Source organism: Stigmatopora argus, chromosome 4 (assembly GCF_051989625.1).
Source record: "Stigmatopora argus isolate UIUO_Sarg chromosome 4, RoL_Sarg_1.0, whole genome shotgun sequence".
NCBI classification, from domain to species: domain Eukaryota; kingdom Metazoa; phylum Chordata; class Actinopteri; order Syngnathiformes; family Syngnathidae; genus Stigmatopora; species Stigmatopora argus.
The window spans coordinates 17,849,203-17,866,143 of record NC_135390.1 but is presented as its reverse complement, the minus strand read 5'-3'; the positions used below and the strand labels follow the sequence as shown (position 1 = coordinate 17,866,143).

The window sequence follows — 16,941 nt, the reverse complement described above, 5'->3', positions numbered from 1 at the left end:
TTCCTCCCACATTCCAAAAACATGCATGGTAGGCTGATTGGACACTCGAAATTGTCCCTAGCTATGAGTGATTGGTTGTTTGTATCATCGTGCCCTGCGATTGGTTGGCCACCGATTCAGGGTGTCCCCCCGTCTCTGGCCCGGAGACAGCTAGAATAGGCTCCAGCACCCCCCTAATTAGGATAAAGCAGTTCAGAAAATGAGATATTCATTCATTTTCTGAACCGCTTATGGCCAGAAGGCCCGTGGGGGGTGCTGGAGCCTATCCCTGCTGACACCCTCAATAGATGGCCACGCAATCACGGAGCACAAGGTGACAAAGGACAACCAATCATAGCTAGGGACAATTTAAAGTATTAGCCAGCTAGCTTAGCATACATGTTTTGGGGATTCTTGAGGGAACCGGAGTACCCGGAGAAAATCCACCCAAGCCTGGGGAGAACATGCAAACACCACACAGTGAGGAACCACCTGGGATCAAACCCTCGACCCCAGAACTGTGAAGCCGACGCGCTAACCACTCACCCGTGTTGAGATTTCTTATCTATGTTGACTACTACTTATCTATTATGTTGACTACTTATTTATTTATTCTTATTATCATTTATTGATAATTTCTGTTAGTTTTGTGTTGTTATTTGTGCACTTCCCTACTTATTATGTGGTCTACTTATTTCTTTATGACTTATTTATTCTTTTTTATTAATTATTTATTTGTCTGTATGTTGTTGTTATTTCTGCCCTTAAGCTTTAAATCTCATTATACTTGCATAACGACAACAAAAACATTCAATTCAATTATTTTAGGCGTCAAAACCAACCGATGTTAGCCGACGTACCGCTAACCGAGCGCCATTTCCCCATCATGCCGCTGGCCACGGAAGCCTGTCACCACTACAAACATGAACGTTTTGGTGGCGTTTGCACAAAAAGCACGACGACCCGCTCGAATTCCGAGCGAAAAGCTCGACGAGGTCCAAAAAGCGTCTGCTTCAAAGCGAGCGGAAAATAGGCAGGAAGTGGAGGAGGCGTCTTCGGGCTGTGCGTGTTCAGCTTTCCGCCATTAAGCTTGTTTTGGCCTTGAAAAAAATAAAGGAATCAAAAAATAAATAAATAAAAAGACCCTTGCTGAGTCAGGTGCGCACGCGTATGACCCGAGGATACAAAAAATAAAAAAAACGTGGAAGATGAAGGAGGAGGATGATGACGGACGGCGCGGCGCCCTCACATCACAGGCGGTTTGAAGTGGCTCGCCAGTGGTCGAAAAGCTCGGGGGGACGCCGCGCAGCCTCCAGCTGTTGCCGTCCGCTTCTTGGACATATTTGCTAATTAGACGCAATTTTTTAAAAAGAGCGAATCAGCGGATTCGGTCTCGGCGAGGCCTTTTTCCGTCTTAACGAGAATGTCGTCCCCACCAATTTGGACGAAACCTCCAATGTTCCAAAATTGAATTGAATGCTTTTATTGTCATTATACAAGTATAATGACATTCAAGGCACAAATAGCAACAATAAACAAACAGACAATTAAATAATCAAAAAGTAATATCAATATATAAGTCATAACCTCCCATCTTTCCTCCCATCAGCTGTCAGGCTCTTTAACAAAACAAACGGCTGAGTGTTAAGACCTACCGTATGTATACATGTACATCTGTGTATGTACATATGTGTATGTATGCGTATATATATATATATATATATATATATATATATATACACACACACACACATATATATATACATATATGTATACATATACATATATACATATACATACATATATATATTTCAGCAACACGCTTATTTATTCATGTATTTATTTTATTTATTAACTTACTTATGACCTATCTATTTATGTCTAAAATGCCTTTTCTGTGTCTGTATTCTCACCCTCTTGCTACTGTGACAACGAAATTTCCCGAATACGGGATGAATAAAGTTATCCAATCCAATCCAATCCAATAAATAATGAAGTGGTTAGCGTGTTGGCCTCACAGCTCTGGGTTCCTGGGTTCAAATCCAGGTCAATCCACCTCTGTGGAGTTTGCATGTTTTCCCCAGGCCTGCGTGGGTTTCCTGCGGATACTCCGGTTTCCTCCCACATTCCAAAAAACACACACCCAAAGAAAAATGGGCTTTTGTCAGAGGAAATGCCACAAAGTTCCAATGATACATCAATAAATATATAAAAATGCTGATACTACTAAGCCACTGTGAGAGATGCCCGGGAGAAGAAGGAGAAGAAAATGGCGTCCACATATCTTGTTAAAACACGCTCTGGCCTGGAAGCCACTTTCTTTCTTTTTTTTTTTGACGCCCCCTCTTTATCATCCCACACCAAACATCAAAAAGTTCCAGAAAAGCAAAAGCAAGCAGAAATAATCGTTTCCTACCATGTTTGTAACATTCTTAAAAAGGACGTCGAATATGTTTTCAATCTTAGAATAAAGACAACTTTAAATATTTTCTCCAATACTGAACACAAAGGGAAACATTTTTTGGTTTTGTAAAGTGATTCCTAATTTTTCACAGTGTAGGCCAGTCTTGACATGCTTATAGCTGTAATATTTAATAAATAGACTTTTTGATAATTGTACTTGTATTTTGTAGTTATAGTGGGGGTGATCCTACTAACGCCCCTCCCCCCCGGACACGGCAGCCCGGCACGGCGTTAGCGCGCACCTCTTGGCGGCCCGGTCGGTAATCGGATCTGAAGCAGGTTGGCATCGGCGACGGCGCGCCTCGAAATGGGCCGCGACAAGACGGCCAGGGCTCGCACCCTCGGGCGCGCCACTTTGTTGTCATCATACATTTTGCTCTCCGTGCAAGTTTGGGAATCCGTGAGTGTGAATTATTACTATTATTACTTTGTGTATGCAAGTTCAACTGCGATTTTGTGTGTGTATATATATATTTTTTTTAAATGCACCGACTACATCTGACTGGTTCCTGTTCATCTTGTGGAAATTCCAGGTCACTTCCTCTTCCTGGTCACTTTGTTTTGATTTTGGACAATTTCTGGGCCACTTCCTGTTGATTTTGGAGCAGATGTCACTTGCTTTGAGTAGAGTCAGGTCACTTCCTTTTCATTTCGGAATTTTTTTGGGTTAATTCCGATTGATCTTGGGGCATTTCCTAAGTCTTTTTTCTGTTAATTGAGGTCATTTCCTGTCAATTGAGGTCAATTCCTGTCAATTGAGGTCATGTCCCATCAATTGAGGTCATTTCCTGTCAATCGAGGTCATTTCCTGTTGATTTGGAATGGCATCCTGTAGGTTTTACAGCAGTATGGAGTCCCTGTTCATTTTGAGTACTTCCTGTTGGTTTTACATCACTTCCTATTGAGTTTCCTGTCACTTCCTGTTCATGTTGGAAAATTCCAGATCTAGTGACTGACTTTCAACGTTAATTTTGTGGTTTTAATTAGTAACAAAGAATTTATCAAGCAATAAAATGCCAATAAAATGAATTGGAATCATTTTTTTGTGTGAAACATGACATTTTAGTCAAATTAAGAAAAGCTGTTATTGGCTGGTCACCATTTCAGGGTGCCTGAAGTCAGCTGGGATAGGCTCCAGCACCCCTACAACCTTTGTGAGGATAAGAGGTGCAGAAAATTGATTTAAAAAAAGGGTGTCCATCAGGTTTTGGAGTTTTTGCGACCAAAAAAGTAGCGATAGCGTATGTCAAAGCGTAACGAATCCAGAGAATTTCTGGGGATTTGCAACAAAATCCCAACAGCGCGACCCGAACGAAGCTCCAGTCGTTGGCTATCAAAGAAGCAGACATGAAAGCGTGCGCCATTTTGCGTGTCGGCGTGGCCGGGAACGCATGTGGGTCAGCTTTCCAGGGATTTCCGACAGCTGCCTCGCCACTCGCCGTCCACTGAAGTCCTCCCGCTTCCCGCCTCCGTTCCCGCTCGCGCTTTGAGCTTTAATTGACGACAAGCGGACCCCGAGCGACCCCGCTAACCCGGCAGTGACGCCAAAGTCCCGTCGCGTAACACTACGGGGACGCCATTAAAGAGCGGACGTGGTCGCTATTATATATTTCATGTAAAGGATCTTTGATTCTGCTCTTTCAAAGTGCATCTACTTGCGTCCGAGTGCAGGAAATGGACGAGAAAAAAAATATGTATATATATATATATTCCAAATTTAATGGCGTTCATTTTTTTAGGGCCGTTGACGAGGATACAACACCAAACATCATCCTGACTTGATGGCTGTTGATTGGACCTCCAATGTTCCTTCCCTGCCAACGTCCCTAGCACTAGACAGCCAATCGGTTTTGACTGGGAGACCTGGCAGCGATTGTCTGAACATTGCGACCTCATGACCCCAAAATTGAACTCACAGGCTGCCAATGATGACATTAAACGCCCAATCCGTTTTGACTGGGATGACCGGGCATGACTGTCTGACCTTTGACCCCTCACACTCCAAAGTTTAACTCACAGACTGCCGTTGATTGCGATAGATGTCCAATTCATTTAAACTGGGAGGACCGCCATGACTGTCTGACCTTTGACCTCATCACCCCAAAAGTGAACTGGCAGGCTACCATTGACGGCGCTAGATGTCCAATTCATTTTAACTGGGAGCACCGCCATGACTGTCTGACCCGTGACCTCACAACCCCAAAATTGAACTCACAGACTGCCAAAGACGGCGCTAGGTGTCCAATTCATTTAGACTGCAAGGACCGCCATGACTGTCTGACCTTTGACCTCCTTAATGATAAACGGCCAAATGGTCCGTAAGAAAGATTTGGCTTGGTTTGAAATGGCATCTCATCTGCATTTAAAATTCTTAGCATGTCCCTTTGCTTCTTCATGGCAAGTTTTTTTTTAAAATCAAAGTTGGCCTTTTTTTTTTTTTTTTTTAAATTAAAACAACCTTTTTTGCCAACCTTTTTTGCCTTTGAATGACCAGAGGAGACTTGCCAGGAGCAGATAAGCTCCTCGCCCTCATCCGGCGCCGGCCTTCGTCGTCCCTCGAGGGACGGGACGCGGCTCGGGAGACCCGACTGACAACCGGCGTGACGGAGTCAGATTTTGACGGACGTCCCGCTCGCTAACGACATTGGCCACGCTACGCCGCCTTTGTCAAGACTCCCAACTTTCCGTCTCAAACTAGAAGCGAACAATTGAAGGACGAACGACGACAGACATAGACGTCCAAACCGGTTGATTCCGGGAATGCGATTGACGTTTCCGCGGTTAGCGCTCGGGTGCCAATTCCGATCGGACGACCTTGTCCCGGTCGGCGAGCGGCCTCGCCCCGGGCGACGGACGATTAAGGTCGTCGATAAAGTATTAGGATGTCCTGCTCTGGCCCGTAGATGTCCAATCCATTTCAACTGGGATGACCGGCCCTAAATGGTCACGTTTTCACGGACGGCAATAAAAAAAGCAATCTGTTTGGACTTGGAAAATTTGCCAAAATGCCTGGAGTTTAAATGTTCTCTTTGCGCTGTGTGGGTTTTCTGCGGGTACTCCGGTTGTTTTGCCTGACATGCTCTTTTTAGCTCATTCATACTGTACGTACAGAATTAAATGCTTTCATTTTATCAACATTTCTATTTCTTATTGTGGATACACGTTAAAATGCCCCAAAACACGGGTGTCAAAGTGGCGGCCCGGGGGCCAAATCTGGTCCGCCGCATCATTTTGTGTGGCCCGGGAAAGTAAATTATGAGTGCCGACTTTCTGTTTTAGGATCAAATTAAAATGAAAAGTATAGATGTATATTAAATTTCCTGATTTTCCCCCTTTTAAATCAATAATTGTCATTTTTAATCCATTTTTTCTGTGTTTTTAGTTCAAAAATCATTTTGTAAAATCTAAAAATATGTTTAAAAAAAGCTAAAATAAACATTGCTTTAGATCTATAAAAAACTGAATATTCAGGGCTTTTAATCCAGTTCTTTTAATCCATTTATTTAAAAAAAAATCTAAATATTATATCTAAAATGGTCCGGCCCACGTGAAATCAAGTTGACGTTAAAGCGGCCCGCGAACCAACCCGATTCTGACACCCTTGCACCAAAACATACAGGAAGTCCCCTTAAAATACCCCAAAACCAACAGGAAGTCACCTGGAAATACCCCAAAATTAGCAGGGACCGACAAACGAACAAGAAAAATCTGGGAAAGTCTATCAGAATCAAAAGAAAATGACCCAAATTTGACCAAAAGTGACCCCTAAAATACAAGTTAAAAAAAAGGGACACCCCCCATGTGAGGTTAAGCGGTCTTTGCGCGGGTGTGTGAACCCCGAGGTGAAGCGCAAAGTTTGTCGCCACGGTTTATTCCATTGTGCGTTTTTGGCCAGAGGCGGAACGCAACCTGCCACAGCGGCGTGAGCGTTAGCTTGCGCGCGCAGGCTAAAAAAGTAGCTGGCCTGCCCCCTGGGCGGGTGGGCTTCACCACGAGTGTATTTGTGCGTCTGTCATTGTCACAAACATTGATCACACCGTTCTCGATCCGCACGTTTTCCCGCTGCTGGTGCGTGTGTGGGTGCCTTCGTGTTAGCGTGTGCAAAAAAACGCCGGCGGGGAAATGATGGCGACCACATGCTGACGCGCTCCAGTCTGACCTTTTTAAAGGGGAACAAAGATGGAATATACAAAGACATTAATATGGCCAGGCTAGGCTTAAAGTGGTCGCTAGCTAGCATAGATTGGAATTTAGGTTAAAAATTGGGAATTTGGGTCAATGCGGCTACATTTTGGGCCATTCCTGGGTCACTGACTGGTCATTTTGGGGTGAGTCAGGGATTTATTTTGGAGTTTGTATGTTCTCCCTGGGACTGCGTGGGTTTTCTCCAGGTACTCCGGTTTCTTCCCACATTCCAAAGACATGCATGGTAGGCTGAGTGGACACTCTAAATTGCCCCTAGCTATGAGTGATTGGTTGTTTTTCTCATTGTACCCTGTGATTGGCTGGCCAATTCAGCCCCCCGCCTTTGGTCTGAAGTCAGCTGGGATAGGCTCCAGCACCCCCCACGACTCTAGTGAGGATAAAAGCGTCTCAGAAATTAAGATGAGATATTTAGGTAGTATACATGTTAGTTGTTCTTTTTATCTATTATCAGTACTGAGTTGCTGTTTTTTTACAACCAGTGTTTTTAACATGAGGTAAATTGGATTTTTTAAAGAACTTTTGATGGGAATAGAGGATGTTTTTCCATTTTTGGTGATTCACTTTTTGACATTAGCAATGCTAGGCATCCAATCATGAGGTAAATTTGATTTTTTTAATAACTTTTGATGGGAAGAGAGGATGTTTTTCCATTTTTGGTGATTCAGTTTTTGACATTAGCAATGCTAGGCGTCCAATCTATTTGGACTGGGAAGCTGATAGCAAATGAACAAATTGATACTCACAAATTGTATTTCAATCAATGTTTATATGACCCTTCTAAGCTAGAATTGCTCTGTTAATGTTTGTATATTCCTGATGAAATCTTTTGCATTATTTTTTTGGCTGCCATTGGATTGGACGTCTAGGACCGTCAATGGGAGCCAATGAAATCAGATTTACCCCATGGCAAAAAAAACTCTAGTTTTTCCTGTATTAAGAGTGACTTCTGGTAGGTAAAAAAATGCAGAGTAACTCAGTAAAAAAAAATCATTCCAAACCTAAAAAAAAACTCATTTCAAGTCACAACATAAAGATGATTGGACTTCAACAATCGCCTCCATCGCTTTCGCCCAGTTGTCACGGCAATCAATCATCGTCGGGTTGATACTTTTCTTGCCGCATTTTCATCTCATCAGACTCCTCGAGCCTCCACGCCACGCTGATCTTTTACTCCGTCCCTCCCTACATTTTTAGGGGATGGTAAACGACTGCGTTTGGTCGCACGCCGCGACCGGTCGGACGCCGACGCGCTGACAAAAAGCAGAGCGCCTCAATCAAAGCCGGAATTTAGGCGGCGCTCAGCGGCGTGTCCCACAAATCAGACTCAAGACAAGACCCCCAGCCTTAAAAAAAACACAAAAAAAAACTGAAAATACCCGTCCCGGGGGTCGCTCCGGCGCTCCCCGCTGACAGAAGCGGAGACCAGTCGGGCGTCCAGGTGAGCAAACACGGCTAATTAGTGCAAATAAACAGCGGGCGCACGCGGCTAGCTTGCCCTGATTGAACAAACGGATGCCGAGCCGCCGCCGGCCCGACGGGGGCCGGTTTAGAGCCCCCGCTTCAACATTTGAGGGACGGGGGGGCGGGGCTAGTGAGCGGCATCTGGATGTCGTTTCATCTTGTCAAACAGGACGTTGTCATCTTGGACACTCGCCTAGTTTGTTTGCAAAGGATTTGGTTCTCAGCTAGGCCGCTTTGGATGAAGAACACGTTGACCTTTACATTGAAAACGTGTCACTCAAGTTAGAGAAAGAAAATAGACTTTTGGGGGTTTTAGGCGCCCACATATTTTGGACATTTTCTGTACCAATAAACGCTAAAGAATCTGCGAGTTTGCTCGTTGAAGGAGGGATTTCGATTTAGTTTTAGCTCGGGAAGGGGCTCGCAGACTGATTTATTTATTTTTAAAATTGATTTAATTCAACTTCACGAGAATGGAGAAAAATGGCAGCTGTGTCTATCATAAGTAGACCCACAAAAATGTTTCAAAAAAGTACTTAAAAACAAACAAGGAATATGTTTTGTTTGAGTTGGCCATTTTACTGCAGTCATTTTTTCGTTCTTTGAAATGTTTTGAAAATTCAGCCCCTGAATATGGATTCACATAGCAACATGAAATTTGGTAGACATGTCTATCAGAAGAAGACCCACAAAAAAGTCTCAAGCGGCCATGCCCGAAAAGACACGGTAAGTCTGCTATTTTGGTTTGAAGTGAACGGTTATGGCTAAATTTGATCAATTTACAGTGTCTTTGATGTCATTTCAAAATTCAGCCCCCGAATACGGTTTCACTTGGCCTCATGAAATTTGGTAGACGTGTCTATCATCAGGAGACCCACAAAAAAGCCTCAAGGAGCAATGTCTAAAAATGCACAGGAAGTCTGTTACTTTGTCTGAAAGTGGACAACTGTCTTAAACAGAACCCCAAATCGCATTCCAAAATCTGACTCAGCAAAATGAAACAAGTTCACCCACCAAAAAATCTTACAAATCCATGCTTGAAAACCAACTGGAAGTTTCCTATTTCTGTTTGAAAAAGCCATTTTAGGGCCATCTTGCGCAATTTCCAAAACATCTTTTTTAAATACACACTTCAAAAGTCACTTTCCCTGAAATTCAGACCCCCCAAAACGTCCACAATTGCCTTCAAACGCTAAACTAAGCACACAAAACAAGTGGCCTCCTCTTTGTGAAATGCGACCAAAACAAACAAGCACTAAGACAAACCAGATGGCGCAAAACACAACACCTACCTGACAAGTGTGACTCTCTTTGACAGGGGTGGCGAACACGCGGCTCTCCAGCCACATGCGGCTCCCAGCCAAAAATGAATGCGGCTCTTTGCTTCTTATCATATTTTTTTTTTACATTTTGTGGCTCTTTGCCTCATTTCGTGTTCATCTTAAAACACACTAAAATTAACCAGTGCCCATTTAAAGACAAATTAAATATATTTGAAAAATAATTAGGCAGATTGGATTTTTTAAAAATGTGTTGATTCCGATGTACAGTTTCTCTTTTTGACTCAGTTAATATTTTTGGCTCTTTGAGTCTAACTTGTCCGCCACACCTGCAACGTGTTTACCCACGCCAAAATGAACAAATCCCTGCAGAACATTTTTTGAACCGAACTAGACTCAACCATCAAATAAATAAAAAGCAAAATATTCTTACTTACCCCCTTGTTTGTGGATCTTGACCAGGACTTCCACGGGTTCCGTCAAGCGACGCGCCAGGAAAACTCTCCCCGAGTCCCTCTCCACGTGCACCGGCGGCGAGTCTTCGTCGGAGTTCACCTCGAACCAGCGGCGCTCGAACCTCCGGTCGGGGACAGTGAACAGCAGGTCCCCGACACCGGTTCCGCCCGGAACGCTGACGGCGTAAGTGTCGTCGTCCTCCTCCCGTGGCAGGGCGCGCGACTTCCGCTTTGCGCCACGCCGAACCAGGACCTCCAGAACGAGCGGCCCGCCGACCAGCGGCGGCTCCCCGCCGTCTTTGACGTACAGGCGGGTCGCGAGGCGACTCAGACCGCGGAGGGAGCCCACCAGGGTCACCCGTCCGCTGTCGGGCTCCACCCGGAGCAAAGCGGAGTGGGGCCATGCGTAAAAAGTCAGGCGTCCGTTCGCCTCCGCGTCTTCGTCTTTGGCGTCCAAGCGGGCCAACTCGGTCCCGAGTGGGGTCGACTCGTCCACCTCCACGCTCCGGTTGGCCGAGGTGAAGCGAGGCGCGTTGTCGTTAACGTCCGTCACCTCCACTTGGACCGGAACCCAAACTCCGGCGCAGCGGGCCACGCTCAGCTCGTACATGGCGATGAACTCTCGGTCCAGACGCTTGCTCGAGACCAAAAGCCAGCGTGGACGACGACCGTGGAGGCGAACGAGGCGGAAATCGGACGCGTAGCTGCCCTTCAGCGTGGCTCCACTTCCGGCGCAAACGCCGGCTAACACGGGCACGGCTACACCGGCGACGGGCGTCCCGGGCGGGGAGTTCTCCGCGATTCGTCCGGAGTAGCGCAAGTGGCGAGCGGAAGTGGCGAGCAGGTGGACCGAGATGCAAATCAAGAGCAGGAAGTGAGCAAAGACTTCTTTTTTGCCCATGTTTCCATTAAAAACAAAAACAGCTCAAAAGCGAACGACTCCCCCAAAAAGGATAATTTAGTCAAACTTGCCTTTTTTGGAATGCTACATTGAAAAGCCTAACGTCCATAACTTGGTAAAGTTAAAAAAAAGAAAAAGAAAAGGCGAGGAGGGACGAGTTGATGCGACGGGATACTGGATGAGAGTGAAAAGGGGGAGAGGCGACCCCAAGGGTTCCATGTGGCTCACTAGGCCCCTCCCAGCCCATCAGGGGATGGACCAATTGGAAAGAAGGAGGCAGGTTTGAACGACAGGGAGGAAGAAATACACATTTATTTATTTATTTTTTAAGTTAAAGGGCAGGACCACCACGTTAATGTATAGATTAGCCTTTTATTCTATTTTATTTTATTTTTTGAACATTCAAATACATCCATGGAATCAAACCTGTGGCACAGGGGCCAAATTCGGCCCTGGGTCAATATTTTGCGGCCCACATGTATTTTCACAGTATTTTCCAATAGGCAATGAAAATGTATTTATTTCATTTTAAAAATGAATGAATGCATTGAAGAATGTATTTTGGAATAAAATTGTTTATATAAATAGAATAAGTAGTTATTAAAAAATGAAATAATAATGAGTGACAAAAATAATTCAGAGTAATATTTTATGTATAAAAAGAAGAACTACCTTTCAAAACATGTATTTATTTCATTTTAAAATGAATGAATGCATTGAAGAATTTATTTTGGAATATAAAACATATTTAAATAGAATAAATAGTTATTAAAAAAATGACATAATAGTGATTGACAAAAATAATTCGGAGTAATATTTTATGTATCAAAAGAAGAACTACCTTTCAAAACATGTATTTATTTCATTTTAAAAATGAATGTATGCATTGAAGAATGTATTTTGGAATAAAATTGTTTATTTAAATAGAATAAATAGTTATTTAAAAAAATGACATAATAATGAGTGACAAAAATAATTTTGAGTAATATTTTATGTATTAAAAGAAAAACTACATTTCAAAACAGATATTCAAACAAATAAAAAAACAAAAATTCAAATATTTGGTCTGCCATTGACGGTGATAGATGTCCATTCCATTTTGTCTTAATTCAACTCACTGGCTGCCACTTCAATCCCCCATTCAAAATGGATTGGACGCCTAGCGCCGTCAAAGGCACTGAAACAAAGGCACCTAGCGACCAATCCCCCAGGAATGGTCGACCGCAGTTCACGTTTGACGCAAAGACGGTCTCTCTTCTGTTTTGACTAATTGCTTTGTGATGCGACTCGTCACCGATGCTCAGATGTTTTGAATTGGGGGGATTGTGAAGTAGACTTTTGTCGACATGAATGCGCTTTCTTTGCTTTGAAAGAAATGACAGCTCAAAGCGGCGTCGGGGAGAGGAAGCCCCCCTCGGAGACGTCAGAATGATCTCCACATGTTGGCGATGAAAGCCAAGCGCCGCTTTGAGAGCGAGATGGCGAAATGACGCCGAGGTTGAACGGAACGACTTTGTCGGGGCTTTTATTGCCTTGTTCTCCAGTTAAGCTTCAAACAGGACAAAAAGAAATAAAACGGACATCAAAACCGCGCCCAAATGGCCAGGGTTGTCACTCTGACGGAACGTTTGGGAAAATAGACGGCGTGATGTATTGAAAATATACATTCCCACCAGAACGTAGGCATATATAGCTTCATGCTCGCTAATCAAAATGTCTGCCTTTATTTGATCATTGTTTTGTGTAGCCTGGTCACAGTAATGTGTGACCACATGATATGATCTTGGTGTTTTTCTTTATAAACAATTGTTCCTAACCGTTTTTCGGGACACAAATATCCAGAAATGACATTCAGGTTGTACAACGACACAGCTATACGTATAACCAGAAAGTTGCGGTGTCTCTAGTAATAATGTCCTCGAGGACACCGATCCAGTCTGTCTTCCATGTCTCCCTTCACCGACACACCTGAATCAAATAATCTGGATCATTATCAAGCTTCTAGAACAAGGGTGTCAGACTCGGTCGGGTTGGTTCGCTGGCCGCGTTAACGTCAACTCAATTTCATATGGGCCGGACCATTTTAGTTATAATATTTAGATATTTTTTTTTATAAATAGATTAAAAGAACTGGAATAAAAGCCCTGAATATTCAGTATTTTATAGATCTAAAACAATGTTTATTTTAGCTTTTTTTAAAATATATTTTTAGATTTTACAAAATGATTTTTGAACTAAAAACACAGAAAAAATGGATTAAGAAATGACAATTATTGATTTAAAAGGGGGAAAATCAGGAAATGTAATATACATCTATACTCTTCATTTTAATTTGATCCTAAAACAGAAAGTCGGCACTCATGATTTAATTTCCCGGGCCACACAAAATGATGCGGCGGGCCAGATTTGGCCCCCGGGCCGCCACTTTGACACATGTGCCTTACAGTGAAGTCCCATGACTATACCATAAAGTCACATCACCATATAGTGATGTCGTCACATGGTGGTGAAGTCACATAACCATACATTGAGGTCAAATGGCCATACAGTGAAGCCACATAACCATATAGTGACGTCACATTTGTGTGCATCATTTTCGGAATATTTTGAAGGGAATACAAAAGCAAACAGCCCATCGATAGCGAACGTGAGGGTTGAGGCGGGGCAAACAGCCAACCTGGCCGGAAGAACAAAAGGTATAAAAATGTAAAACAAAATTAGAATAAAGTTTAGTGTAAGGTTAGATTAAACATATTTTTGAGTGTGTCTGCATTGTAATCCAAGTTCATTTCAATTTATTTATGTTGTATTACGATTCACCGGTGCAAAAAGTCCAAAATATTCTGTTTTTGGTGTTCAGACAGTTGGAACTAATTAATTTGTTTTTAGTTCATTTCAATGGGAAAGGTTCGTTCGAGTTACAAGAAGATCGACATACGAGCTCAGTCCCGGAACGAATTAAACTCGTATCTCGAGTTACCACTGTACAGTAAAGGTAAATGATCATACAGTGTCATCACATGATCTTACAGTGAAGTCACATGACCATGCAGTGACGTCACGTGACCAGAGAGTAAAGTCAAATGACTACACAGTGACCTTACACGGCCACACCGTGAAGCCACATGACCACCCAACGAAGCCACACGGCACCCTGAAACCGTGTGACCGCATCGTCAAGTCACATGACCCTACAGCGAAGCCCCGCGATGCCACAAAAAAAGTTACATGACCACCCCGTACGTCAGGTGAGCACATTTCCAAGCGACTCGACCCCGCCCTTCCGTCACGTGACCACCAAGATGGTCGGCGCGTCCGCACCGTGTCGTCCACCTTCCGACAGATGCTTCGAATCACTTTCCATCCATCCGCAAAATGTCGCGCGGCAATCTGACAAGCATCAACCTGACGGACGCATAATTGTGGCGTGCTGGCGTCTGTGCGCGTTTTGGCAGCAGATGGAGACCAGCCGTCCAATGACACTCCAAATTGCGCCGCCTTTCCCAATCGCAGGTGACTGACAGCCAAATTGTGCGATTAGCGAACGCCTGCCTTCCCCCATCATAATGACCGCTAACTGTAATTATGATTAAGAAATATTTTTTTTAAAAATGGATTACAGAACGTACGTAAAGAATTAAATGGTTTCATTTTTTTTGACAACGGTGCACAAAACAGAAGTTTGGGAGTTGGTTGTGTGACCAAATGCACTTGCTCTATTTTCTACATACAAAAGCAACAGGAAGTCACCTGAAAATGCCTCAAAAATCCACATACGGCTTATATGTGCACAAATTACACTTGACATGCGCGAAATGCCATAACGATGCGGCCGATACGGTCCTTTATTTCAAAATAGAGGAAAGATGAACAGATAAAACTCTAAAGTAAATCTATTTTGACATCTAGGAATGAAATTCCCCCAAAAATAAAAAACACGTATTTTGCATAAAACATGAAAAAACTCACTTACCGTATTTTCACGACTATACGGCGCATCATATTTTTTAGCCGCAGTGTCAATAACGAGTGCTATTTCCGTATTTGACACACACATAGATAGATGCAGCCAGGCATGGCAAAACATACACCAGCTTAAACATACGGACACACGCTAAATTCCATTCGCAAATAGTAGCTAGCTAGGAGCTAGCGTAAATAGCCCGGCGCTGCCTGCCACCCTTTGTAAAGCTGTGTTGATGTCGATGTATACAGGCCACAATTCATTGGGTGTATTGACAAAAGAACTACATATCCCAGCAGTCACTGCGCAGTACTTTTTCTACGGGGAAAAGTAGAGTCGGGGGGCTGCTTGCCGTAGTTGTGAGAGCTGTAGAGGATGGTGTCCCCTATCCACTGATTTATTTGATTTTATCGTGATAACAATTTTAGTATTGGTCCATATATAAAGCGCCCTGGATTATGAGGCGCCCTGTCTATTTTGGAGAAAATTTAATACTTTTATGTGCGCCTTATAGTCGTGAAAATACGGTAATTGTGCCTGCCATTGGTCGCTCAGGGCGCCGCCATCTTACCGAGGGATGACAAACCAGACCAATACGGACACACTTTCTGGTTGTACTGCTCACGTGACTTCCTTTTTTAATTTAACTTCCGTATGATATCGACCCAAATAAGGTGCAATCCAGCAGACGTTCTTTTTGATTCATACAGTATCTCAGAAATAGCACGTGCGCTGATTTTTCTTAAGATTTTCCCTTCAAAGTAACATTCATTTGCACTCCCTATTAAAACCATGAATACAGAGGTGAAAATTGTGATTCAAGGTCAGCTTATATGAGAGAAATTGTAAAATTCAATGATTTTAAGGCAATTTTAACAGCGCGGCTTATAGGCGGAGACAGGTCATTTGCGAGAAAATACGGTAAGTATTATCACGTCAATGGTGGGAAAGTGAGTTAGCCAAAAATACCCACGCGAGATCCCTTCGGCGTGAATTTGGCCCGCGAACCAAAGCGAGTTCGACACCATCGAAGTAGGAGAAACTTCAGACGCCAAGGCGCACATTAAAAGCCATGTGGAGTGTCTGTTTGAAGCTATTTCTTTCCACTCTGCCTCTAATAACGGTGTTTTCAAAGAGCTGTCAATCAAGTGGCGCCCGCGTCTCTTGCACTCAGATGCATGATGGGATGCAATTTGATGTTTGCACAGAAAACTAACTGGCGAGATGTTCGGTCGGAACCAAAACAAAAATCAAAGTCAAATGGTGCCATATCGTCTTTCTGGGGGTCTAGCTACTAAATTGCATGTGACTTTTTGCACCGCTTATCCTTACAAGGGTCGCGGGGGGGCGCCGGAGCCTATCCCAGCTGACATTGCCACCATCTAGAGCAGGGGTCGGGAACCTTTTTGAAAGAGAGAGCCATAAACAATTCCTATTTTCAAATGTAATTCCTTGAGAGCCATACCCACAATTTAAAAGTCAAAATACATGAAAATGTGCCATTTTTTTTGTCATTTTACCACTTTTAAAGTACAAAAAGTCTCTGGATTATTTTGATAACATTGTTACGCTGTTGCTAATCAATGAATATCAATGACAGAATGGATGCATAAGACTCTAATGAAAAAAAATCAATGCCGCAGTGCCGACGTGACGTTCCTATTGGTGCGTTCGGGACTAGGCTCTCTCACCACCGGTTTCCATATTTTAGCTCCGAGCCATACGCACCCATAAAAAGAGCCACATGTGGCTCCCGAGCCGTAGGTTCCCTACCCCTGATCTAGAGCAAGGGTGTCAAACTCGGGTTGGTTCGCGGGCCGCAATAACATCAACTCGATTTCATGTGGGCCGGGCCATTTTGGATATAATATTTAGATTTTTTTTTTAATTGGATTATAAGAACTGGATCAAAAGGCCTAAATATTCAGTTTTTTTATAGATATAAAACTGTTTATTTGAAATTTTTTTCTTAGTAAGGGAAAACATCTAATAATCATTTGTTTCATTTCAAATGGAAACAAAGTTTTTTTGAAATTATATTCAATATTAAAGTGGAAAACCGAAAATATTTTTATATATTTATTTTTAGATTTTACAAAATGCTTTTTGGCCTAAAAAAAAAACACCAAAAGAAAAAAAATGGATAAAAAAATGCAATTATTGATTTAAAAGGGGGAAAATCAGGAAATATAATATACATCTATAATCTTCATTTGAATTTGATCCTAAAAC

The 16,941-nt window shown here is 43.0% G+C and overlaps 1 protein-coding gene and 1 long non-coding RNA gene across 2 annotated transcripts in view; both read right to left on the bottom strand.

Annotated features, from left to right (window-relative positions):
* LOC144073712 (neural-cadherin) overlaps window positions 1-11,067 on the bottom strand; it is a 94,348-nt gene extending 83,281 nt beyond the window's left edge. The window contains exon 1 of the mRNA XM_077599746.1: window positions 9,827-11,067. Within this exon, the coding sequence (XP_077455872.1) occupies window positions 9,827-10,745 (919 nt within the window). The 5' untranslated portion in view covers window positions 10,746-11,067. The remainder of the gene's footprint in view (window positions 1-9,826) is intronic.
* A 4,568-nt stretch (window positions 11,068-15,635) lies between these two features.
* Window positions 15,636-16,941, bottom strand: part of LOC144073713 (uncharacterized) — a 28,925-nt gene continuing 27,619 nt past the window's right edge. The window contains exon 5 of the long non-coding RNA XR_013300160.1: window positions 15,636-16,941. This exon is cut by the window's right edge and continues 1,015 nt beyond it. This is a non-coding gene — a long non-coding RNA (uncharacterized LOC144073713).